At 43.7% G+C, this 24,343-nt stretch overlaps 1 protein-coding gene across 4 annotated transcripts in view; it reads left to right on the top strand.

Moving 5' to 3' along the window:
* The window catches only part of Gak (cyclin G associated kinase), a 63,496-nt gene that overhangs the window by 10,835 nt on the left and 28,318 nt on the right, over positions 1-24,343 (top strand). For all 4 annotated transcript variants that reach the window (XM_021161780.2, XM_021161777.2, XM_029477188.1 and 1 more), the window contains 11 exons: positions 1,951-2,093; positions 5,218-5,343; positions 9,553-9,642; positions 11,981-12,116; positions 12,506-12,618; positions 14,596-14,680; positions 16,017-16,140; positions 19,470-19,519; positions 20,058-20,206; positions 20,972-21,094; positions 22,074-22,207. In XM_021161780.2, the coding sequence (XP_021017439.1) occupies positions 2,052-2,093; positions 5,218-5,343; positions 9,553-9,642; positions 11,981-12,116; positions 12,506-12,618; positions 14,596-14,680; positions 16,017-16,140; positions 19,470-19,519; positions 20,058-20,206; positions 20,972-21,094; positions 22,074-22,207 (1,172 nt within the window). In that variant the 5' untranslated portion in view covers positions 1,951-2,051. The remainder of the gene's footprint in view (positions 1-1,950; positions 2,094-5,217; positions 5,344-9,552; positions 9,643-11,980; positions 12,117-12,505; positions 12,619-14,595; positions 14,681-16,016; positions 16,141-19,469; positions 19,520-20,057; positions 20,207-20,971; positions 21,095-22,073; positions 22,208-24,343) is intronic.

The following is a 24,343-nucleotide window of genomic DNA, read 5'->3' as shown; positions in this document are numbered from 1 at the left end:
ATAAAATAAGAGGTTTTTATTGTTGTTGTTGTTGTTGTTTTGTTTTGTTTTGTTTTTTTGTTTTTTTTAAAGCAGTTTCTGCTCTGTCACATTTTTTTTTAAATACTCTCACACGGAAGTTGGTAGCATGCATAAATCCTATTTTCAGCACTGCAAAAACCAGGTGTATATACCTGTGACTCTACCATGGAAGAGGAGAGACAGAAGGATCAGGTGTATATACCTGTGACTCTACCACGGAAGAGGAGAGACAGAAGGATCAGGAATTTAAGGTCATTCTCAGCTACTTACCCAAATTTGAGGCTTTAAATAAAAAATTTCAAAAGTATAGGTTGAATGGCTACACAGTTAGGAGTTATTGCTGCTATTGCAGAGGATCCCAGTTTGAGTCCTAGCACCTACGTCAAGCAACTCACAACTGCCTGTAATTCTAACTCTATGGCATCCAGTGCCGCCTTCTGGCCTTAGCGAGATGCCGTTACTCATATGCACAAATCTACACACACACATAATTTAAAGTAACATTGTTTAGGGCCTGTGAGGTGGCTCAGGGGTAAAGGCATCTACTGCTGTACTTGACAATCTGAATTCAGCTCTTTTTGTTTGTTTGTTTGTTTTTTGTTTGTTTTTTCGAGACAGGGTTTCTCTGTGTAGTCCTGGCTGTCCGGGAACTCACTCTATAGACCAGGCTGGCCTCGAACTCAGAAATCTGCCTGCCTCGGCCTCCCAAGTGCTGGGATTAAAGGCGTGCGCCACCATGCCCGGCTATGAATTCAACCCTTGAGATACACATGGTTTAAAAAAAAAAAAGAGGGCAACTTCCGTAAATCGTCCTCTGATTTCCATGTGTCAATTGTCACTCACACCTGCAGTAAAAATTTTTAAGAGGAAATAAAAACTTATTAAAAAGAAAATTTTATGTGTATTAGGGTTTCACCTGTCTGTCTGTCTGTATATGGTATACAGACATATGCGTGCCTAGTGCCCATGATAGTTAGAATGTTAGCTCTCCTAGAACTGGAGTTATGAATGGTTGTGAGCTATCATGTGGGTGCTAGGAACCAAACCCAAGTCCTCTGCAAGAGCAATAGGTGTTCTTAACTGTGAGCTTTCTCTCCAACCCCCAAATAAATACATTTTAAAATTGTCTTGTGGCTTATTAAGGTTGCATACACATATAATCCTAGCACTCAGGAAGCTAAAGCATGAGGGTGGCAAGTTTTGAAATCCTGTCTCGAAACAATAAAAATCTCTTAATCACTCAAGAATGAACTATTGAGTGAGCCAGTAACATGGTTAAAATTAACATTATGATCAGTCTGACATGGAGCTTAGGCTCCTCTTGGAGCCTGCTTCTGTTTCACCAGAGTCCCTGGTTCTTTGGAGGACCCCGATTCCTTTAGGTTTGTGTAGATTCTGTGAATCAAGTATGTTAGGAGCAGGAAATGGTCTCATCTTGCCAGAGTTGGGAACCAGAATGGAGTTGCCAGCAGGGAATGATGTAATTCTGAATTGTGGTGAGGAGTAGGGTCAGGGTTTTTGCTCTGCCTGTGCTGTGCTGTGGACGAGCCTAGAGCTTCTCCTTTGTGATCATTCTTTGAGAGACCTTGGTCACTGCTTCTGTTCAACTGTTAGAACTTTTCTCCTGCCTTCAGGGCTTTTTCATATGATTGCTTTTGCTTCTTGTTTTGTCCCAGGGATGCTCTATGCCTTTTCCTGCCCCTACTCACTCTAGAGGAAGAATGGTCCTCATTCCCACCCTTTTATTTGTCGTCCTACAGGAGTTGAAGGAATGGCTGGAGTGGTACTGATTGGGTATGCACCCCAACTAAGGCCTTAGAAATGCCACTCCTGCCTGGGCTGCTGTACAGAGAGGTAGACCAAACCTATTAATAAGTAGGGTATAGCATTCTGAGCCCTAGGGTGACTAAATTCACTTGTCTCCTTTAGGACAGCTGGTGGAGTTTCTCAGGAGAGTTGAATGTAAAGGTCCTCTGTCCTGCGACAGCATTCTGAAGATCTTCTACCAGACATGCAGAGCAGTGCAGCACATGCACAGGCAGAAACCACCCATCATCCACAGAGATCTCAAGGTACCAGCTGGGCTGCATTGCCGACTGTGTCTCCACACTCTGTTCTCCTGCCTTGGGATAGCTCCCTACTCGTTTGTGTGCCCCTTGTGCTTGATCAGAGCCCAGTGCTTTCTGCTCAGCTATTATTCTGATAGGCTAAGCTTCCCAGTTGCTTTTCTTACAGAGTTGTGGACATCCAGGTACAGTTCTGACCTTGGTGGGGAATCACTTAGGTGGAAAGGCTTCTGTTATGCATCTCCAACTGCAGGTGATGCTGAGTGTACCACAGCCTAGCTGAAGGTGGCATCTGCCTATCTGAATTGCTGTATATAACTTGTATAGCCTGGCTGAGGAGTATAGTCCTATGAATTTATTTCACTTTTTCTGTTGTTAATGAAGTTGAGTGTTATAGCTACCAGCACCTTATTTTTCAGTTTCTTTTCATTTTGCTCCCCACCCCCTATTCTTTTGCCTTTGTAAAATATATTTAGCTCACTGGAACTCCAGACAAGAGTGTGTGTGTGTGTGTGTGTGTGTGTGTGTGTGTGTGTGTGTGTGTTTGTAAAATTTTTTTAAAGACTTATTTTATTGGGTTGGAGTAATGGTTCAGTGGTTAAAACACGGGCTGCTTTTCCAGGGAGCCAGGGTTTAATTCCCAGCACCCACATGGCAACCCACAACTTTTTGGGATCTGGCGCCTCATACAGACATGGATGCAGTGCACATAAACGAAACTAAATATAAATTATTTTTTAAAAAGACTTATTTTATATATATATATATATATATATATATATATATATATATATGTTTATGATCTACTGTGTAGTTGCTGGAAATTGAACTCAGGACCTCAAGCAGTTCTCTTAACCACTGAGCCATGTCTCCTGCCCTTCCTAGTATATTCTTGAACAAAATCTTTAAGGTTGTATTGCCATAGCCTAGTGCTCATTTCTCTATTGTGATTTTTTTAATTATTTGAGACTGGATTTGTGAGGAGGCTTAGCAGGTGAAAGCATTTTCTACCAAGCCTGATGCCTTAGTTACTTTTCTGTTGCTGTGAAGAGACACCATGGCCAAAAAGAAAGCATTCAATTGGAAAGGTTGCTTAGTGTTTCAGAGGGACCATCATGATGGGAAGCACGACAACAGGCAGGCAGGCAGGCAGACATGGTGCTGGAGCAGTAGCTAAGAGCTTACTTAACATCCTGATCCTCAAGTTGGAGGCATAGGTGGGGGCGAGGGGAAGAGACTGGGAATAACATAGGCCTTTGAAACCTCAAAGCCTAACCCTAGTGAAACACTTCCTTCAACAAGACCACACTTTCTACCTATCCCAAAACAGTTCCACCAACTAGGGGCCAAGCTGTCAAGTATATGAGCCAGTAGGGACTATTCTTATTCATACCACCACACCTGGCAACTTTGATTTCCAGGTTCCACGTGGTGAAAGGAGAGAACTGGCTCTCAAAAGTTGTTCTCTGACCTCCACACAAATGCTGTAGCATATTTGCGCCCTTTTACACAAAATAAATGCATACATAATATACATATACTTACTTATTTAAACTTGCAAACAGTGTGATGTTATTGTTGGTAGTGGTGGTGAATGTGTGTTAGGAAAAAAGAATATAAAGAATAAATTTAACGGAGAACCAGTCACTTGCCCAGTGAGCTGTTTGTATAGGTGATGCCTGTAGCTTCCTACATTAGGAGCTCCAAGGGCTAGCTAGCTACCTCTAGTCACTGCTGGCTATGAAACAGGTACACCAGTGTGTGTATGCACCTCTTATCTGGCATATCTTACTTGTGCAGCAGCCACTGCCTGCTTTCCTTATTGTGTTCTTGGTTTTGTTGATACTCACAATTTGTTTTCTGTGATGGTGGGTGTCATTTGAATGTACCTTCTGTCCCTTTTTGTTGTTGTTGTTTTGGTTTTTTTGTTTTTTGGGTTTTTTTACCCAGTGCTATGTGTAGATACATCTATTTTTTGTTTTGTTTTTGTTTTTTGTTTTTGTTTGTGTGTGTGTGTGTGTGTGTGTGTGTGTGTGTGTGTGTAGTCTCATCTGATGAAACATACATTATGGGGCTTTTTCCTTACATATCTTTTTGCTGTGGACAACACAGCACATCTGTTTTACTTCTCTTATTTGTAGCTGACTGGGTTGGCCTGTGTCCTGAGGACAGTCCATCTGGCTTGTCTATGGTACAAATGTCCTCTGTGATTAGAGGGCACAGGCATCTAATCCTGGGTATTCTTGAGACACACTAGCTCCCTTACTTCCACCCTTTGCCAGCTTGTGATATTAAAGACACTTCAACCTTGACAGAGCTTACAAGTAGATGTGGTTTGTTTGCATTTTCATTCTGTAGGTTCCTACTTCCCTAAAACTCTGAATTTTATTAGAATTGCTATGGCTCTTCAGCATAGTTGATAGATAGACTTTCAGGAGAGTGGTAGATTAGGAATGGTAAATGGCTGGCTGCTGACCTGTGTTGGGACACTTTACTGTGATGCAGATGATGAAAGCACAGGATGCTTAATGTACCTAGAAGGAGGAGCAGGATGCCAGAAAAGCTGTGCAGTGGAATTAGGATGGCATGTGATTTTATGACTCATGGATTTAAAATTTGGCTAGGTGTGGTGGCTCATGCCTTTGATGTCAGCATTTGGGAAATAGGCAAGTAGGTCTTTGTGAGTTCAGGGCCAGCCTGATGTACATAGTAAGTTCCTGTCCAACCAAGGCTACATAGTAAAATCCTGTCTTTAAAAACAATTTCAAACAAACAAAAACCCACCTCAGTCATTTTAAGACATTCTGGACAGGAAGTCTTTTATCTATCTTTGTAGATTTATTACTAAATTCATGATACATTAATGCCGATATAAGTAGTATATTTTATTCTTTTGTCTTTTGACTTTTCTGAAGGTTCATTGTCTCTCATTAAGTTATGTTTGCTTGGTGGGTGGTTTTAACTTCAAAAAAATGTTATAGTATCTCCTAGCAACCAGCAGTCTGGACCTTGGTGCAGAGGGTTCTCCTGGTAAGGAACTGACCATGACTAATATTCCTGTTTGTCTTTGCTGAGGTTTAGGCTCCATGTACACACGCAGTTCATAGAACCACCCTTTGGAATTTTTCAGGTTGAAAACTTACTGCTTAGTAACCAGGGGACCATTAAGCTGTGTGACTTTGGCAGTGCCACAACCATCTCCCATTATCCTGACTACAGCTGGAGTGCCCAGAAGCGAGCCATGGTGGAGGAAGAGGTGAGGCGTGCGTGTGAGTCTGTCCTCTTAGAAAGTAGTTCTCAGCTCCTTTCCCTCTCATGCTCCTTATATTGCCTCTGAGTCTTCAGGTACAGGCCTGAGTATGGCTTTATAAATACTCTTTTTTTTTTTTTTTTCGAGACAGGATTTCTCTGTTGCTCTGGAACTCACTTTGTAGACCAGGCTGGCCTCGAACTCAGAAATCCACCTGCTTCTGCCTCCCAAGTGCTGGGATTAAAGGCGTGCGCCACTATGCCTGGCTTAATAAATATTCTTTACAGACTCCCTGGCACTGTATCCTGGAAGCATCCCCACTTCCTGGATGCACCCTGCTTGTTTGGGCCACAGAATTAAACAGACTGGAGAAGCCATTTCCTCTCATGTTCCTCTTATCAACTGGCCTTTAAATGAATTCATCCTTTAAATTTCTTAGAATTATTTTTATTGACTTAAATATGTATAACAAATTTTATTTTAACTTTTCACGTGGGATTTCAGTAGCATTAAGATTTTCACGTCGTTGTACAACCATCTCCAGAATTTGTCTGTCATTCTAAACAGCAATTTGGAAAACAAAGCTCATTGAGAGGACGCTTGCTTAGCATGAGCGAGCTCCTGGATTCAGTCCCTAGTACAAAAGAATTATGTAGGAACATTTTTTTATTAAGAGGCTCATAACTTAGTTCACATGGCTTCTGTCCCAGCAGAGAGTCTGTATCCTCAAAGTGTGTATATAATTCCATGATGGCTGACGTTTCATAGAACTTACTCAAATACAGAGCAGTGCTCAGCAGAGAGGTCCCAAAGTGTAAAGATAGGTAAGGATGGTAAGGGGACACTCTTGCTACAGATTCTGAAATGTTGGCCCATCAGCTGCTGCCAGATCGCCTTTCCCGGGGGAGGGGGGGGGGCACTTGCTTCCTAGGGCTGCTGCTGCACAGGAGAAGGCATAGCTACTTTGGTTTAATGCCTGTCAGGGACATTTATATTTATTGCTTAGCATGATACAGAACTTATAAAAGTCAGGGTTTCTGGGCAACTTGGAGGTCTCACATCAGAGCCATGCTTTTTAGACCAAGTGGATCCTCACATTTGCAAAGATCCTGCTGAGTTCTGTGTGAGGTTTCATTCTCAGCCACTGTTAGAGTTTGAAGCCTAAGAGGAATACTGGCCAGAGCTTAGGAAGACTGCCCTTTCTGTGCAGTGTTTGACCCAATTCGCAGCCCATTGTGTATGATTCGGTTTTCAGTGTGTCAGAGTTATCAAGCCACCACCACTATGGTAGAAACCATTCCGGTCAGTGTTTATTTGGATCCTCAGTGCAGTCCAGTTCTTTTGCTGTTATCCTTTTCCAGTGTCCTGCCTAACTATGATGTATGGATAGAGCCCTGCATTCCCTTCATTATGTCTGTCTACTGTGTGTAGACCTTGGCTATTCCTCCTAGTTTCTGGTGTCCTGAAAGTCTGCTTCACTGGTGATGATTCTTCCTAACCCATCGTGCTGTCTGCTACTGGCTGTAGTGCTCTGCCCATCACTGAAGAGGGGGGCCCCAGAACCTGCTCATGTATTTGTTATCTATAAGGACTTAGATACCATTTTTCCCATGGTCATGATTCAATATGTCTTTATTTTGGTGGGAAAATGTCCCAGATTTGTTTCACGAGGCTCTTGAATTCTTTTGACAGTTTCTGTCTGATATGGTTTTAGTGTGATTTGTTTGCTACAAACTTACTCTCAGCTTAATCCTCATTATGAAGTATTCATACTGTGGAATCTTACTTACATCAGTTACAATGTTTAGAAATCCACCCTTCTAGAAAGGATTAACATTAGATAAGGTCATCAGGATGGAGCCCAGTGTTTGAATTTTGGTAGCTTTCCAAAAAAGAGACCAAAAGACACATGTACATTACTTCTGTCTATGTGGTTGGTCCCTGAACCGCCTTGGGATAATTCCAGATAAAAAAGACTGCCATCATATATTGGCTCTTGACCAGAATTATTAACCCAAAGAAACCTCCTTTCTCATAGTTTACGCAGTCGTCAGTATTACAATATTAGCAATGGGAAGCAGACTGATACACCATCATTTTGGAGCACTTGTATTTTTATGATGCAGGAGGTTTTAGGTGAGCACGTGCCTCCCATGCCCTGGCCCTGGGATCAGGATCTTGTTTGAGAAGCATTGCTTCCTTGGAATGAGACTCTGGTCTGATCACAAGTGTACTGATGAGTGTTGAGCCCTTGTGTCCAAGCCTTCTAAGTAGATGTACTCACTTGTTCCAGGCATGTAGCTGTGCAGATGAGCACACATCTATTCTTAAGAGTAGTGACTACACATCTGTGCGGCACTTCTACCCCGTGTGTCTTGAGTGAGAACCAGCCTATTAAGAGTCTGACTGTTTCCTGGTCAGCCTTGGGATCTTTCACCAAAGAATCTACTGGAAGTTTGGGGTTGGTTTGACTTCTTCTGTTCCCAAGTCCTATGTGCTGAATAGACATAGTGTCCAGAACTTCCTGGAACTGTTTTCTCTTCAGTGTGGTCCTTACTCATTTGAAGTATATTGGAGTTTACTTAATAGAATTTCCAGAACAATTATCATATGCCTCTTTTCACAACAGCAATCTTAGCCTCCTTTATTTAGTATTTTCCTTCCTAATCCTTTTAATCCAGAGTCAGCAGAGCTAGCATTCCCTTTTCTCTGACCCTGTCGAGCCCTTTTTGGGATCTTGTTTATTTTCTGATTCCTGGGCTCTGCCTTAGTTCACTCAGTTTACTTGGTTTCTGTAGCTGCTTGCATTCACTGTATGTGCCTTCATCTATGTATCTGTCGCATAAGCTGTTTTCAGTGTGTTATAGCATCAACAGGTTTACATAAACAAACACCTTGTGTCCTTGTATCAGATGGCTCTTCAGAGTGGACACCTGGCAGGGAATGAGCTTGCTGGATTGAGGTGTCAGTGCCTTAAAGTATATGAAAATCAACTTTCTAATGAAAGTACATCTCACATGCTATGTATATGGTCATAGTTTATGGCTTGGTGTTGGCCCCTTGTTGGTCACAGTGCACTCCACATTGCCTCTAGCCTGACCTTTGGTCCATTCTTCACCTGATCTCATTCTGTCTCTTGAATTCCTGCAGGCTCTGGTTGGAACTGTATCTTGCATAGATTTCTTTGTCATCCTTAGAGAGGCCTCTCATGTTGGCTTTCTACTGGCTTGCATCTTCCACTGAATAAGAAGCCATTGCCTGTCTGAGGCCTTGGTGCCTGTCTTTCTGCAGTGTGTAAAGCATGTTGGCTTACTCTTGTTTAAATCATAGTCTGGAGGTTGTTATATGAGTCTGCTGTTAATTTCCCACATGAGTCTATTTCTTGGGGGGACCTAGCAGGTCTCAGTTTTGTATGTATATACATGTATAGGTGAGTGCACATGTGTGCATACTTATATATATATATATATATATATGGGGACCAAAGGACAAATTCAGGAGTTATCCTTAGGAGCCATCCCCCTTGTCCTTTGAGACAAGGTCTCATTGGCCTGGAACTCACTAATTGGGTTAAGCTGGATGGCCAGCAAGCCCCAGAGATCTGTCTGTCTCTGTCTTCCTAGCACTGGGACTACAAGTCCCTGCCACCATACCAGCTTTTTCTTTGTGTGCTCTAGGGATCAAATTCAGGTCTTGATTTTTGTACAACAAAGCACTTTACTGACTAACCTCTTGCTCCTGTCTCTCAGTTTTTAAACATGACCAGCTGACAGATTCCATTATTCTTGGGCTATACAGACTTATTTCTCCCAGTAGAACTCATCTGGAGGCTTCTTCTGGTACAATACTTCTATTTGCTCATTAGAATAGTGCCTCTCATGTAAGCTTGCCTCTTTGGTCACTTTGAAGTAGACTTCTCATGCCAGGCACAACATGATTCCCTTGAAGGCATAAAATAGCCCAGTGGGGGAATGTTTTGGCTTGATTCTTTTCGTTACTCCTGCGTGAAATGAGAGATTACCTCCGTAAGGAACATGGTGGTGCAGCGTTGTGTGACCAGGTGAGTGAGCAGAGGTCCCTCCAGAACACAGTGGGAGGAAAAGTCACTGCTGCTAGCCTTTAGTAGAGAGCTTAGAAAGTTGTAGGGCCTCTTGTGTAAAACAAAAAAATAATGCTTATGTATAACTTACTTTGAAATATTTGTGTTTTCTTCAGATTACAAGGAACACCACACCCATGTACAGAACACCAGAAATTGTAGACCTGTATTCCAACTTCCCCATTGGCGAAAAGCAGGATATCTGGGTGAGACCTAAGTGCTTCTCTTGCGGTTGTCTGGTCAGGTAGCTCACGTCATGAGCTGCAGAAGCCTCCAGCTTGTCTGTCGTAGGCCCTCATGTCTTATCGGCTTCCTTCTCTTTTTTCCCTGCTCTTCACCTTGATTTTCTCAAGTATCACTTGTGACTGCTTCTAGAAGAGGTGAATTAACAGAGCAATTGGAGGGGGAGCTGGAGAGGTTATAAACACTTGGTGCTCTTTTAAAGGACCCAGGTTCAAGTCCCAGTGCTCACAAATCATCTATGACTTCCAGGGGCACAAGGCATGCACATGGTACACAGATATACATTAAAGCAAAAACAGTCATACACATAAGTTAATAAATCTTAAAAAAACAAAACAAACAACAACAAAATAAAAACAGAGCAGATAGAGTAACAGTGTATGACTTTGCGTCTGCAAAGATATCATATGCAACACAGACCATTTCCGTTCCTGTTCTACTTCTGGAGTCTTTAGTTCTAGACCCAAGGATGTCTCTGCAAGGATATGCAATGCTCTCTCTGGGACTATCGCCTCATCTGTCACAGGCAGCCACTTTCCTTTCACACCAGTACAGTTGACACAAGAGACCTATGTGACCTCAGAAGATCTGTCTCCATGGACAGTAAGCAGTCAGATCCCAAGAGAACACCCCAGGGGCATTCTTAGGCCAAGCCATTGCTAATAAGTTGATGAATCTATTTGCCAGATGTGGTTTCATGCTACCACAGGGTGAAGCTTAGTCCAGCATGCCTATGTCCACCCCTTCTGTAGCAGTCACAGGTTGTTTTGCCTGTGCTTCTGACTGACTACGAACGAGCCTAGCTTCCTACAAGCCCCTCCTGTGTCTTGCTTAACTTCCTATAACAGCTCATAAAGCTTAGGGACACAATTATGAGTATTTACTACTTTTATATTATATAATATCATTAATGGTAATTAATGATATTATAACTGATATGATGGAAGGAGTCATAGAGCCTGTTAGGAGACCAGATGGGAGCCTCACTACTCTACCAAGGTATACTCCCCTCTGAGATCCTGTATCTGCTCAGCTATCTTAAGAGCTCAGGAGAATCTTGGTACTGTATTTTATGGAGACCTCATGATTGAGTACAACATTGGGCAGGGGCAATCAGCTTAACTGTTGTTTTCTCTGCCCTTCCAGAGGTTGAGGCCTCTGATCCCAATTTTGTCTTGGTCTTTCTCATGACCTGCCCCATCTGGCTAGCAATTATTTAGAAAATTCCAAGGATTTTAGGACTTGTGTGGTAAAAAATAGAACAATACCAAAAATACTATTTCACACATGATACCTGTTTTACATTGTGCCTTCCTTGCTTTGACCAGAACCATCATTTTCTTAGGGACAGGGACATCAGCCCCCGAGAGTATTCTCAGCACACAACGCGACCCCTCTAGGTTCATCTAGGTATCTGTATAATGCTACTGCCTTTGTATACAACCCCAATCCCTCAGCACCCCCTGTTCACATTGGTGGGTGTGGTAATTAGAACAAACCACAAGAACGGGTCAGTCCTGTGGAAATTCCCAGTTTGCCTCCATGCCCTTCACACTGCCCAATAAAAAGCTGTGACTTATCTGCATGGAGCTCATCATTGGTGTCTGCTGTGCCCTTGTGTGGTAAGGTCCTTAGGGTGCTTACCCATCTACAAACCTGTTTTTGAGTAGGAACTGTATACTTTTGAATGGAGTCTTTTGATTTGAATAGCAATAGCATAGGATTTATTGCTGTGACCTAGAAAGTTCTTTATGTTGGAAAAGGTGGGAATCTTCCCATGGAAGGAATTGCTGTCACTGGCCCATCTTGCTAGGTTGACTTTTTAAATTTTAAATTATGTCTATGTATATACCTGTGGGTAGGTGTGTGCATTTAAGTGCTGGTGCCAAGGAGGCCAGAGGCATTAAATCTCATTGGAACTGGAGTTACAGGTGGTTGTGAGAACCAAGCATGGGTGCAGGGAGCCAAACTTGGGTTCTAGAAGAACAGTATGTACTCTTAACCATTCAACTACCTCTTAACGCCCTAGGTTGGAATTTTTTTAAGTTATAACCAACAAAGGACAACAGCCTGATTGGTGCCCTTCAAGGTCACTAAGAAGGGGCAGCTCTTTTATACCCCTCTGCTGGTGACCTTGTCCTCTGGGTCCCTCCTTCCCTGCCGGTCCCTGTTGAGCCTGTGCCCTTTTTTCCTTGCACGGTTCCTCCCCACTCTCAGCACTCAGCCTTGGTTCCTCTTGCATTTTCTCATTCAGTCTTTACCCTGTTTCTTACACCGTTCTCTCATCTCTTTCCCCCACAGGCACTGGGCTGTATCTTATACCTGCTGTGTTTTCGGCAGCATCCTTTTGAGGATGGAGCAAAACTTCGGATAGTCAATGGGAAGTATTCCATTCCTGTGAATGACACTCGTTACACAGTCTTCCATGACCTTATTCGTAAGTTCCTGTTATGAATTTGCTTGATGCAGAAACTTGAGATGAACTTCCCTGTTGGGTTTTAGGTGCTGCTCACCCATTGGCTATGCAGGTCCACATTTGCCTCTATCGTTGCTGTTCTGATAGCATTCTAATGGGTGCTTTTTCATAGAGTTGCCCACTTGCCCAACCTCTTGATAAGCTTATGGTATTCTAAGTGGCCACTGCTGATAGACATGTTTAATTTCTCTGGTCATCACTCTGTCATTCTCTCCTTTGCTTCTGAAGTCAGCTCTGTGGATAAAGTGTGATCTTTGTTCTGAAACTCTGCAGTAGCAGGAGGTGCTGTCCAGCCTAGTCCCACAGCTGTAGGTGATAAGGGACTAACCTACACTGCTGCTTTGCCATAGGTGCCATGCTAAAGGTCAACCCAGAGGAGAGGCTGTCCATTGCTGAAGTGGTCCGGCAACTGCAGGAGATTGCAGCAGCTAGGAATGTGAACCCCAAAGCTCCCATCACAGAGGTGAGGACATCATGAGGCTATACTGTTCATGCCTAGGCCTTTGAGGTACTATGATTTCTTGGCATTAGCCGGATGTCTTCATCTGGTCTAATTGAAGTCACGGATCCTCACAGGCTCAGGGCTACCACACCAAGCACTCCTGTGGGTCCTGGCTCAGGTGGTCTTGAACTCTGGACAAGCTCACCCAGATGAGCCAAAAGGGTCATTCTGTCATACTGTCTGGTCTGGTTTTTGTTTGTTTGTTTTGTTTTCTGGGTCAGATGATGATTGTTACTATCTACGTACATGTCACAGTTTTGACGGTCATGCACCAGCCATGGCTTCGTGGTTGCAATCATCCCCAGGCTCAACACAGGTCCAGTGCACATAGTTGCTGACAGTACTCTGCCTTATGGGCTGTTGGACTGAGGCACCCTATGGTTGTATGTATTTGGGAAAAGCAGGAAGTCCAAGAAAGCATTGTGGCCAGGAATACTTTTTTTTTTTTTTTTAAAGATTTATTTATTTTATGTAGAAGACACTGTAGCTGTCTTCAGACCAGATGAGGGCGTCAGATCCCATTACAGATGGTTGTGAGCCACCATGTGGTTGCTGGGAATTGAACTCAGGACCTCTGGAAGGGCAGCTAGTGCTCTTAACCGCTGAGCCATCTCTCCAGCCCCAAGACTACTTCTTAAAGCAGCCACAAGTCTAGCCCACACTCTCAGGGCCCAGGCAAGTTTCTGAGCATGTCTAGGAGTTCAACATTCATATTCATTTTGCTGTGATAGCTCATGGCTCAGGCCAGAGTCTGTGGTCCTACCTTCTGGGTAATTCCTGACGTGAGGCCTTCTCTGAATCAACCTGCAGAGACTGGATATCTGGTTCTGGTTTTGTCTGCTTCCTGTTTGTTGGTCTTTTCACCCCTGGAAGCAGAGCTTCCTAAGGGCTGTTGATGTTGGACTAGTTAGCAGGGTGACTAAGGTCTGTGCTGCTAAAGGGTTAGGGTCGAATGCAGAAAAAGGGCATCTTAGAGATACTGGTCCGAGTCCTCATCCGAGCATAGGGATCTTCAGAAGCAGTGGGTAGAAGAGGTCTGTTATTCCTTTAGGGAAACCTGCTGATAATATCCTTTCTGTTGGCATTAGGGAGATCCCAAAACTAGGAACAGGATATGTTTTAAGAATTTGGGTGTTCTGAAGATGGCAGGTAGATGGTAGGGATGTTTTTGACAAATTTCTTTGAAAATCTGGATGATGGTAATGGGTCAGAGAGACAAAGTCATTTGGGGTTGGGAGTTGCTTTATGGCAGGGCTGCCTGGGGCCTTGTCTGTTACCTTTGGGCTTTTACCGAAGTGTTTGCTAGCTGTCTTGGGGACCACAGGAAGGCAGGAAACAGAACTGAGGGCCTTGTTCTTCATAGGGTGTCAGAGAAGTGTTGCTGGCTAGTGAAGACACCAAGAGTTTTATGATTGTAGTGTTTATGGAGCCCGTGAACATGTTCTCTGGGCTAACCAGCTCCTTAGACAGTATGCACTGTGGGTTGAGTTCAAAGAATAATGCAGGCTTGGTCCAAGGAGTTGTTGGAGGAGCCCACACATCACTAGAACCATAGGTGTTAGGGTTCTGGGCTACACACTTGATACATTTGCTCAAGATGGTAGAATAGGAGGAAATGAATATGAAGAACAGATTCTATGTCCATAAAGGTTTAGCTATGTCTTGATAAAGATAAGGGTGTTAACATTTAAGTAATTATCACTTCTTAGGTTACCATGAACCCTGAATGTTGTTTTAGAGCTGTGAATGGAAGTTTTATTTGTTTTCTTCTAGTCCTGCCCAGACTTCTAAGAACTCACTTTCCTTGCATGTTAGAGTTAAGCAGATAGAGGTTTGCCCATTTAGCTTGTTCATCAGCTGAGGGCACAATGCTAAGTACAGTTGTAAACTAGCTTTGGCTTTTGTATGAAGCTGTCGCCATGTTTTTGAATCTTATAGCTGCTGGAGCAGAATGGTGGCTATGGAAACTCAGGTCCTTCCCGAGCACAACCACCTTGTGGGGGCCCCGTGAACAGCAGTGGAGGTAAGTGCCCCAACCTACCCACTGTACTTTCCCTACAAGGATGTCTACTATTATTTACTAGGTACTCAATATGCATCAGAGCAGATATCAAAACCCTGTTCCTGTGGGGTTTTTATCTGGTATTGGCTCTACCATTCTGTTGTACTCAGATCTTTTGAGCCATATACTCAGGATAGAATGCAGAATTTGACAGGGTATTTTCACTCAGATCAACCGAAGGGTTGTTAAAGCAAGATCCAGGACAGACCAGCCTGCAGCCACCAGTTATCACTGTCCCATAGGAGTTATATTAGCACTTCTCAAAGCAAGTATTAACTCACCTACCATTTAGGATAAAATGGGATAAGTCTTCCAGGCATGGTTGACCATGGTCTCTAGCTCCTCTGTAGTCTACACTGTGTCTTGAACATCTGCATAGTTCAAAGTCTATGGAAATAATCCTTCTTAAGGGAAGATACCTTTTCACTCTAGAGTATGTCCCAGAAATTGAGCATGAAAGCCAACTCTACTTTAGACAAGGTCAGCAGATGATTCCTTAAGGTCACAGAACACTAGAGGTGTCTATTAGGAGGAAAGAAGGAGAAGAGAAGGGGTCATAGGAGCTGGGGTGCAGTGGGAAGGGTTGAGGACTGTTTCTGCTAGTTTGAGAGAACCAAGCCATAAAACAATGTCCTTTTATCTCATGAAGACTGGCTGCCTTGAGAGCACTAATGAAGGAAAGGAGGATTCTGAAACAGAAAGATGTTCATGGACTGATTGTCCTTAGTTTCCTTTTTTGAGATGTCAAGTGCTAGCTTGAATCCGTCTCTGGATCTTTGCTTCCTAGAGAGAAGGCTCTTGTCTCCTGTGGTTGGCTACCCCAGTGTCTTGGTACTTCAGGTCCTTACTCTGTGTGCCTAGCATGTGTGGTACAGTTGTGGACCATGAGGAGCAGGTTCTGGGGTGTCTACTTTTGCATCATACTATGTGGGTTCATTGTGGGGCTGTTGAAAGCCTAAGTAACATGTGTTAGCTCTACCACCACATTCTGTGGTCTCAGAGTCCACTTTTGTGGGCTTCACCTGCACTCACTTTGGGAAGGGTATCATGTCCTGCAGTTACCACCTTGAAATTGTGTTCCATAGTTGGTACAGTTCCAGGCAGAAGCTTGGTCTGACATGTTTTCACATAGCCTTCTTTGCCTCCATCGGCCCTTTAGATTTCTGAAATGGCTGGAAACAACAGGTTAGCACCTGCTAATGGGAAAGACAGTTCACTGGTGGGTTGGAGGAAGTTAGGGGAAGCAGTGGAGCTTCTTGGGAGCATACTCTTGACCTACTTTGGCTCTTTCCTATAGTTTTGGCTCTGGCAGAGTATGACCAGCCCTACGGTGGGTTTCTTGATATCCTGCGGGGTGGGACTGAACGGCTCTTCACCAACCTCAAGGATACTTCCTCCAAGGTCATCCAGTCTGTGGCTAAGTAAGTACGAGTAAGTGTGAGGACTACCCTGTCCTATCCTGTCCTGTCCTGTTCTTCGCCTGTGTGGGGACTCCCCAACATAGTGTTATATCCCCACTGTCTGTTAGACTTGAACCTGGAGCCTTGCCTTAGCTCGTTTTCTGTTGCTGTGATAAAACACTGACCAAAACCAGTGTAGAGAAGAGTGGACTTACTTTGGCTTTTAGGTTTAAGTTCATCATCATCAAGGGAAGCCAAGATAGGAACTCAAAGCAAGAAGCTCTGGAGGTAGGAACTGATACAGAGGCCATAGAGAAATGCTGCTTACTGACTTCTTTCTGTGGCTTGCTCAACCTGCTTTCTTATGTAGCCCAGGACCACCTGCCCATAGGCTAGTCTTATGGAGGCATTTCCTTAATTGAGTTCTCCTCTTTACAGATAACTACAGCTTCTTTCAGGTTGACAAAACAAACAAACAAAAACAAAAAAAAACCCAAACAAACAAACAAAACAAGACAAAACCAAAATCTAACAATCACAAGTCTGAGACCCCTGTCCCTGGGACCTGATAGCTTTGTACAGCATCACCTCATGATCTCCTTAGCTCTGCCAGTATCTGTCATGATAGCACTATTCTTTTTCTTTGGTATCAAATAAATGAAGCAGTTGCAGAGCAGTTCCTGCCTATTCTCATTATTAGAAGTCAGTCACTATCAGACCTGACCCACAGTGGGTGTGAATATGTGCTTCAAATGAATGGCCCCAAAGCGATAGTGAGTTGAAGCACTGTGTTGAAGATTGCTCTATCAGCTTTTCTAGAGGTAGCTGTGACTGAGATACCTGGCCAGTCTCACTGGCTCTTGTCAGTATGGATGCTCCTACTGCCCAAGGATGCCTGCTGCTGTAGTAAGCACCATTGGATCATAGTATTTGTGCTCCCCAAACTCCTTGGGTTGGTGAAACATCCTTCCCTTTTTTGTTGATGTTGTTGTTGGTTTTATGTTTGTAGCCTTAGCAGTTGTATATGTGTGCCTGTGCCAATGGAGGAGTGCACATGAATGTGCTACATTTTGGAAATACAGATATGTGAACATGCATATGCATGTGCCTTCTGTGTGGAATATATGCTTAAACCACTAGGCATGTCCAAACTTTTGATATTGTGATATGATCTCTGTATTAGGGTTCTTTAAAGGAATAGAGCTGATAGGATATATATTATATATTTATATATGGGGTTTATTAGATTGATTTACAGGCTATAGTCCAGATAGTCCGATAATGACTGTCTCATGACAGAAAAGCCAATAATCCAATTAGTTATTTAGTCCACATTGCAAAAGGTCTAATGAGGCAGTTACTCCAATGTCACCGTTTGGTTCTCTTGGGTCTGCCCATCTTTCTGAATATAGACTTAGGCATACTTTTCCTTCTTTCCTACTTTCAGATGTTTTCCAAAGCTTTCTGTAGTACTTTTTGGGCTTTTTTCACTTTTTCAAAGGCTTCAGTTCCCACCATATGACTGCTTGTCTGCCATATTCCTGACCTCCATGCCTAACTCAAATGGCATGGCCCTCTTTCTTACAACTATTAGCTATAATAAACTTTAAAACTGAAGCAACTTGTGATGTTTTAAGTAAGTTTATGATTCTTGTGTCGAGCTTTATTCATAACTATCTTTGAGGCTGCATATAGCCTGTGGATTAGAGTAGACATGGCTGATAAGAGTTCCATAAACTCCTATGTTTATTAAATTGACTTACATGTAGCAGCAAACACCATCATGTTTTGACTATATCAATGAAGATGCCCGAGTTTGGTGACAGGTGGCAGAACTGGTCACTTCAGGTTGTCTTGGTTACCTGAAGCTGCTGGATGTCTTAGAAGCCACGGTCTGGGTTACTCTTGTCTCTGCTGAGTACAACTCTAATTCGTATACCCTTGCACCTGTGCCCAGAGTTGAACTGTCAGGGTCCCTGGATTTTTCTTAAGTGGATCAGAGGTTAAGGTATACTGTGTAGAGCCCTAAGTGATACTCAGTACCCGTTGTGTACCAAGTGTCTTAGGTTTGCTTTCCTATACCTGACCTGATGCTGGGCACACTTGTCTTCCTTGAGGGACAGCTAGGTTGTTTTCATGCCACCATTTGCTGCATATTTGCAACCTGCAACTCTTTACCTTTATGGCCCTGATTGATTGGAAAGTCACTATGTAGACAAGGCTGGCCTTGATCACAGAGATCAGAAATCTGTCTCTGCCTTCAGAGTGCTGTATTTAAAGACAAATATCACTGATATCTGGTATCTTGGATACTATTGGGTTATTAATTGTTTTTGTGAAGAAATAGATTAGAACTAGTTAGTTCTGATCTGTGACTTGTCTGTTTAACTGCCTTTCGCCACAGAAATGTTAGCACCAGATAAGGCTGCATTTTAGTACATCCTGGTTTATGCCTCAGGGAGTCCTGTGTAACTGAAGTGAACCTGACTTACACAGGTTCAAATGACATTTTAAGGTGTTAAGATTGCCTTAATCAGATTTTACATTAGTGAATGTACAGTGTATGTCTGTTCTTTTTTCCACCTGGCTCTCTGTAATGGCCCCATAGTGACTCTGCTGATGCCAGGTGTGCCTACCTCAGCTCTGTCTCTGACTTTCCTGTCTGACTTCACTGCCCAGCTATAGTGTAGTACTGAAAATACTTATGCAACAATGTTCACCCACACACACACACACACCCATCTCCCTCCTTTCCAAGGAAACTTGGCTGTTCTGGCATAACTGTTTTTTTGAGAGGAATTGTAGAATAAGTTTGCCAAGTTCTTGCAAAGTTAGTTAGATTTTGATCTATATTTTTTTCAGTTGTGTAAACCAACTTAGGGAATTGGTTTCTAAGACTTTTTGGTGGCCATGAGCAGTAATATATCTTGCTCATTTGGGATGTCTTTTTTTCCCTTCCAGCAGTGTCTTCTGTCTCCTTTCGGATCTTCATAGGGCACAGGGTGTGCTCTCTTGCGTTCTTATCCAGTCCCCTGGAGCAGTGGAATCAGTGGCTGATGCTACTTACTGTTCTGCTTTAGTTACTGTTTGTCAGGATCAGCCCTCAATGTTTTTGCGTTGGAGAACACTTCAGAAAGCAAAAGATGGCTGAAGCTTTTCCCTGGGCTGCTCTCTTCTGCTTTTATTCCACTTTTCATTGGTTGTCAGCTTACACAAGACATGCACATGCACACTACGTAGAGGATACAACCTGTAAGCAAGGTTACCTCAGTATTCTAGGACGTAGGCTCCTCTTAAAGTTTTTATAGCTAAGTGTTTTCCATTCCAATTGAGTGTTCTTTCTGTTCCAGCTATGCAAAGGGTGATCTGGACATATCTTACGTCACATCCAGGATTGCAGGTATGTCTAATTGGATGATAGACATCTGTAGGGGATGTAGACAAAGGATCAGTGGAAGTAGCCAAGGTGCAAGGTGCCTCTTTAGCTTCTTTGATAGCCATGGATCCGTCTGAGGTTTGACCTGGAGAATTACCCCAAGTGTGGAGGGTAGGTTACATATATTGAGTATATTTCCTGGTCAGTGAAAAAGACAAGGCCAGTGTCAGCTTCTGGTGTGACTGGAACTCTGAGGATACAGAGAGAGTAATGGTAGGACCATATACATTTAAAAACGAGGTAGTCTAGGCAAACTGTAATGAGAAAAGCTGGTGTTCCTAAAGACCATGGTGTATATCAGGTAACTGCGAAGCTCTCCCAGACATCTGTAGTTAACTTTGTAATGTTTCCCATACTGCAGTTTATATACATCCCACTACATAGGATGGGAGACTTTAAGAGGATGAGAAGAGCCTATGTTTGGCCAGCTACCTGGCTGGGAGGTTAGCCCAGCCCAAGAGGGCAATCCCCTAGTGTCTAACTTTGGCCTACTTTGTTTCAGTGATGTCATTCCCAGCAGAAGGTGTGGAGTCTGCGATCAAAAACAATATAGAGGATGTGCGAATGTTTCTGGATGCTAAGCATCCAGGACATTATGCTGTCTACAACCTTTCTCCAAGGATATACCGGGCTTCCAAGTTTCACAACCGGGTAAGTGGCCTTGAACTCTTCTTTTATGATTTGAGCCATTTTCCCCACTTAAGTACAGTTTTAAGTGATGGAGCTGCACTAGGCTGATGTGGACAGTGCCAGGCAGCTGCAGGAAGCTGACCATAGCAGCTGCCAGAGAGGCTAGGGCTTGAGGTGTGGCCAGGGGTGGAGATATCCCAGAGTTTAAAGGAACCGTTACACTATGTGTGCATGCGTATGCACACACACACACAGAGAGAAAGAGAGAGAGAAACCTTGAGAAGAGTTTTGCTTCCCAAGAAACTAGGGTGTCTTTCTCCCCTTGGCACAGGAAAGGTAGTTCTTTGTGCAGCATCAGTGAAACACTCCTATGGCACAGGTCACTCCTAGCTAAGAGGGATGTCAAATGAGAACCCCAGCTGAGGAAGATGCTCAGAGTTTCAGGCCACCACATTTATAGAATCAGGCAAAAAGGACAATTTGGGGACGGGAAGAGGGGGAGGCTAAAGGTATCTGCTGTCAAGCCTGACAACCAAGTTCATTCTGTCAGGCTCACATAGCGGTGGAAGGAGAGAATCAACTCTTATTAGTTTCCCTCTGTCCTCCACATACATATGCTCTGTGGCACTTGTGTGTATGCATGTACATGGGCACACAGAGGTTAAAGAGAAAGTTGTTTTTAAAATGAACAGTGTTGCAGGCAAAGACAAAGTGACCCTGTGGATATGCCAGCCAGGTTCCTGGGACTGTGCAGAAACTTAGCTGAGTGGACTTTTTCCCCTACAGGTCACTGAGTGTGGCTGGGCAGTCAGACGGGCACCACATCTCCACAGTTTGTATACTCTATGTAGGAACATGCATGCCTGGCTCCGGGAAGACCACAGGAACGTCTGTGTTGTGCATTGCATGGTGAGTTGTGTTAGATGTATATACTGAACCAAAGCAGCATTGGTCCTGGGTATGATGAGGGAACACTAGCCAGAGGAAGACCTCTGTGCTTGGAGCTTTGGGCTTGATGGACACAGACCCCTCCCTGGTGGTTCCTGCTTCCATGGAATGAGTAGCACTCATAAGGGCTCTTTTCTGGTGATCCAAGCAGCACATCCAGCATTGCCAGAATCTTGGAATTTTTACCTTAAGTTTTCTTAACTACATAATGAGGGAGAAAGACTTGGATACCTTGCACACAGTGTGACATCCAACAGGAAGTACACTCAGGGCTCAGCTCTGCTTTACTGCAACTGTGTTTTGACTTTTTGAGATATGGTCTGGCTTTTCTGGAACTCACTATGTAGATCAGGCTGGCTTCTAACCCACAGAGATTCATCTGCCTCAGTTTTCCAAGTGCTGGAGTTGATGGCATGTACCACCACATCTGGCACAAGTGTAATGATGAGTACGATGGACCTGGTAATACTGGCTGGTAATCTCAGCTACTTGGGAAGCTGAGGCGGAAGGATCACAAGGTAAATGTCAGCCTAAACAACGTAGTCAGAGCCTGACTCTTACTAAGTGAAAGAGCACTGGGAGTACAGCGCTTAGCTAGCATGTAAGAGGTCCTAGGCTCGGTTCTCAGTAACACAAGTGTAGAGAAAGGAGATGATAAGAGGTCTCGGGGAAGGGATTGAACATGGTGAGGCTAGAAGGCCGACTTGAAGCTGACCGGGAGGTTGGCCTGTAGACTTTGCTAATGACTCTGTTATCTTCTGGGCTCTGAATTCTCATTGCATGAAGCACATTTATATATGTTCCTAAATGTATCCTAAACAAACCTAGCATTAGCTCCTTCCCTTAGCCACGTAGATAGTTAGGTTTATAGGAGCTGTTGTGAGTCCTCATCCTTTCTGTGTATGGGCCTATGTGTAAAAGAAGTGTTTCTTCACTGTAGGATGGGAGAGCTGCGTCTGCTGTGGCAGTCTGTGCATTCCTGTGCTTCTGCCGTCTCTTCAGCACTGCAGAGGCTGCTGTGTACATGTTCAGCATGAAGCGCTGCCCACCAGGCATTTGGCCATCCCACAAAAGGTACCAGGTGATCCTTGCTGGGGTCAATGATGCCCACAGCTCTTTTGGCCCTGAAGTGGTGCTGCCTTCACTGTGTCAGACCTGCAGTCAGGTACTCTAGTTTGCTGAAGGCCAAGTTAGTATCACTGTGGTTTCTAGCTCATCCTCAGACCTGTGCCCACAGGTACCTAACAAGTATAAGCCATAGTTGGCATTCAACTAAAACTCTCAAGCTGTGATGGCTTCTGACTTGTGGTGGCAGCCTCCTGTTGAGGCTTGGGTACCAGATATTCCAGTGAATGTGTGAACTTTATGTGGCCACTTGTTCTGTGGGATCTAAACTTATGTGGACTTGGGAGGTTATTTGGTAATGCACTGTGAACCTTCACACTTTCAAAAGTGAAGTGTTATTACCCTGCTTCTCTGCGGTCACAAAACTGTATATAAGACTCACTCAGACATTCCTGTTGCCATAAGTAGGTCATTCACCTGCAGTGTAAAGAAATCAATTTCTTTTGTTTTTCCTTTTGTCTTTTGACACAGGAATCTACTCTGAAGCTCAGCCTGGCCTAGAACTCACAGTGTAGGCTAAACTGGTCTCAAACTTAGGCCAATGCCCTCGTGCTGATATTATAGATATGAGCTGTCATGTCTGGTTAAGAAGCAAAGTAATGTGGTCTGCCTAGCTTTGTCCCCTTGTCCATTCACTATGGCACTACCACATTTACCAGCTATGTCCATTCATGTATTTACTATTTCCCTAGAGCAAGACTTTCATTTGGAAGTCCAGGTCTAGCGAGGCACTGTCCATCCAGCATAAACTCCCTCTGTCTTAATGAGTACTTGGAAAACATGGATCAACCTCCTCTCTGAGAAAGTGGGTGGGTGGAACATCAAACAACAAGCCAATATGGATGCTATTATGAGGCAAAGGTCCGAGCCAGTAAGGGGCTCCATATTTGTCAGTGGGAGTAATTAGTACTCTTTCCGATGTGCACAATTCTCTTATGAATGGGACCCACCTTAGTTGCTTACTGCCTGGTTGGTAGAGTCATGACGGCAGTGCGTTCCTCAGGTCACATGAGAGTAGCTTTGCATCTGTGTCCCCATTCTAGCCTCTGCTAGGGGTGGCTGGAAGGATTTCAGCAATTGAGCTCTTAGCTGTTTTCCACATGTTGGGTCCTACTGGGCAGGAGGTGTGAGCAGCAGAGATACTGAGTATGTGAAGCATAAAACAAGACAATGTCTTTGGTACTCTACCATGAATCCTCGGTTCTCGTGGAGGCACAGTGACATAGTATCACTCATGTCCTAATAGTTACTGCGGCAACTTCATATCTGTCCGCTTTAAAACCCATTGTAAACTGGGACCCTCATGCCATCAACTTGCCCTAGATCTAAAGGTCACTGGGGAGATGAAGCACTTGCTGTCAGGACAGATTTGGCTGGATACCATATGAGAAGACTCAGAACACTGTGGTGGTCACGGGTAAAGCTTTGGGGTATTGTAACAGTGTCTGTGCCTTAATGTCTATTCTCCACAGTCTCCAGAAAACAAGGGGAGGGAAATATATGCATTGTCTGGCCCTTTGGGTCTTGAGAGAAATAGACAGAACCAAAGAGTACATTGGAATTCAGAAAGAAATTTAAAATAGCTGATGAGTCTGCCAGAGACCCTAGCAAGGAAAACAAAGAAGATTGAGATGTGTGTACATAGTAGTAGTGTGAGAATCTCAGACTCTTGGGTAGACTCTAACAGGAGTAAACCAGTGATCTGAAAGACAAATCACCAGGTGTTGCTCACCTGAAAACTAACAAAAGATCAGAAACCCAATGGTTTGTTGCAAATGACCAATCATTTGTAAATGAATACCAGAGGAAAGTTAAGTGGAGAACGAAACACTGAATACACGAGCATCTCCAGGATTCACAGTGCTACAGCTACAGCCACAGGCCCAGGAATCTCTGAGAACAAGAGCAGAATCCTTGCATATTCTCTTACTTCATCCTGAGTATCCTAAACACAGACAAACTGAGCCAGCGAGAAGGAAGCCACTTGCAAGAAAGGATGAATTATAGACTGTCAGAAACCCCTGGCCAACAAATGAAGAGTTCCCTTCCCTTCCCTTCCCTTCCCTTCCCTTCCCTTCCCTTCCC

Source organism: Mus caroli, chromosome 5, assembly GCF_900094665.2.
Source record: "Mus caroli chromosome 5, CAROLI_EIJ_v1.1, whole genome shotgun sequence".
In the NCBI taxonomy this organism is placed as follows: domain Eukaryota; kingdom Metazoa; phylum Chordata; class Mammalia; order Rodentia; family Muridae; genus Mus; species Mus caroli.
The sequence above is the reverse complement of the archived record's forward strand: the minus strand, read 5'-3'. Positions and strand labels throughout refer to the sequence as shown.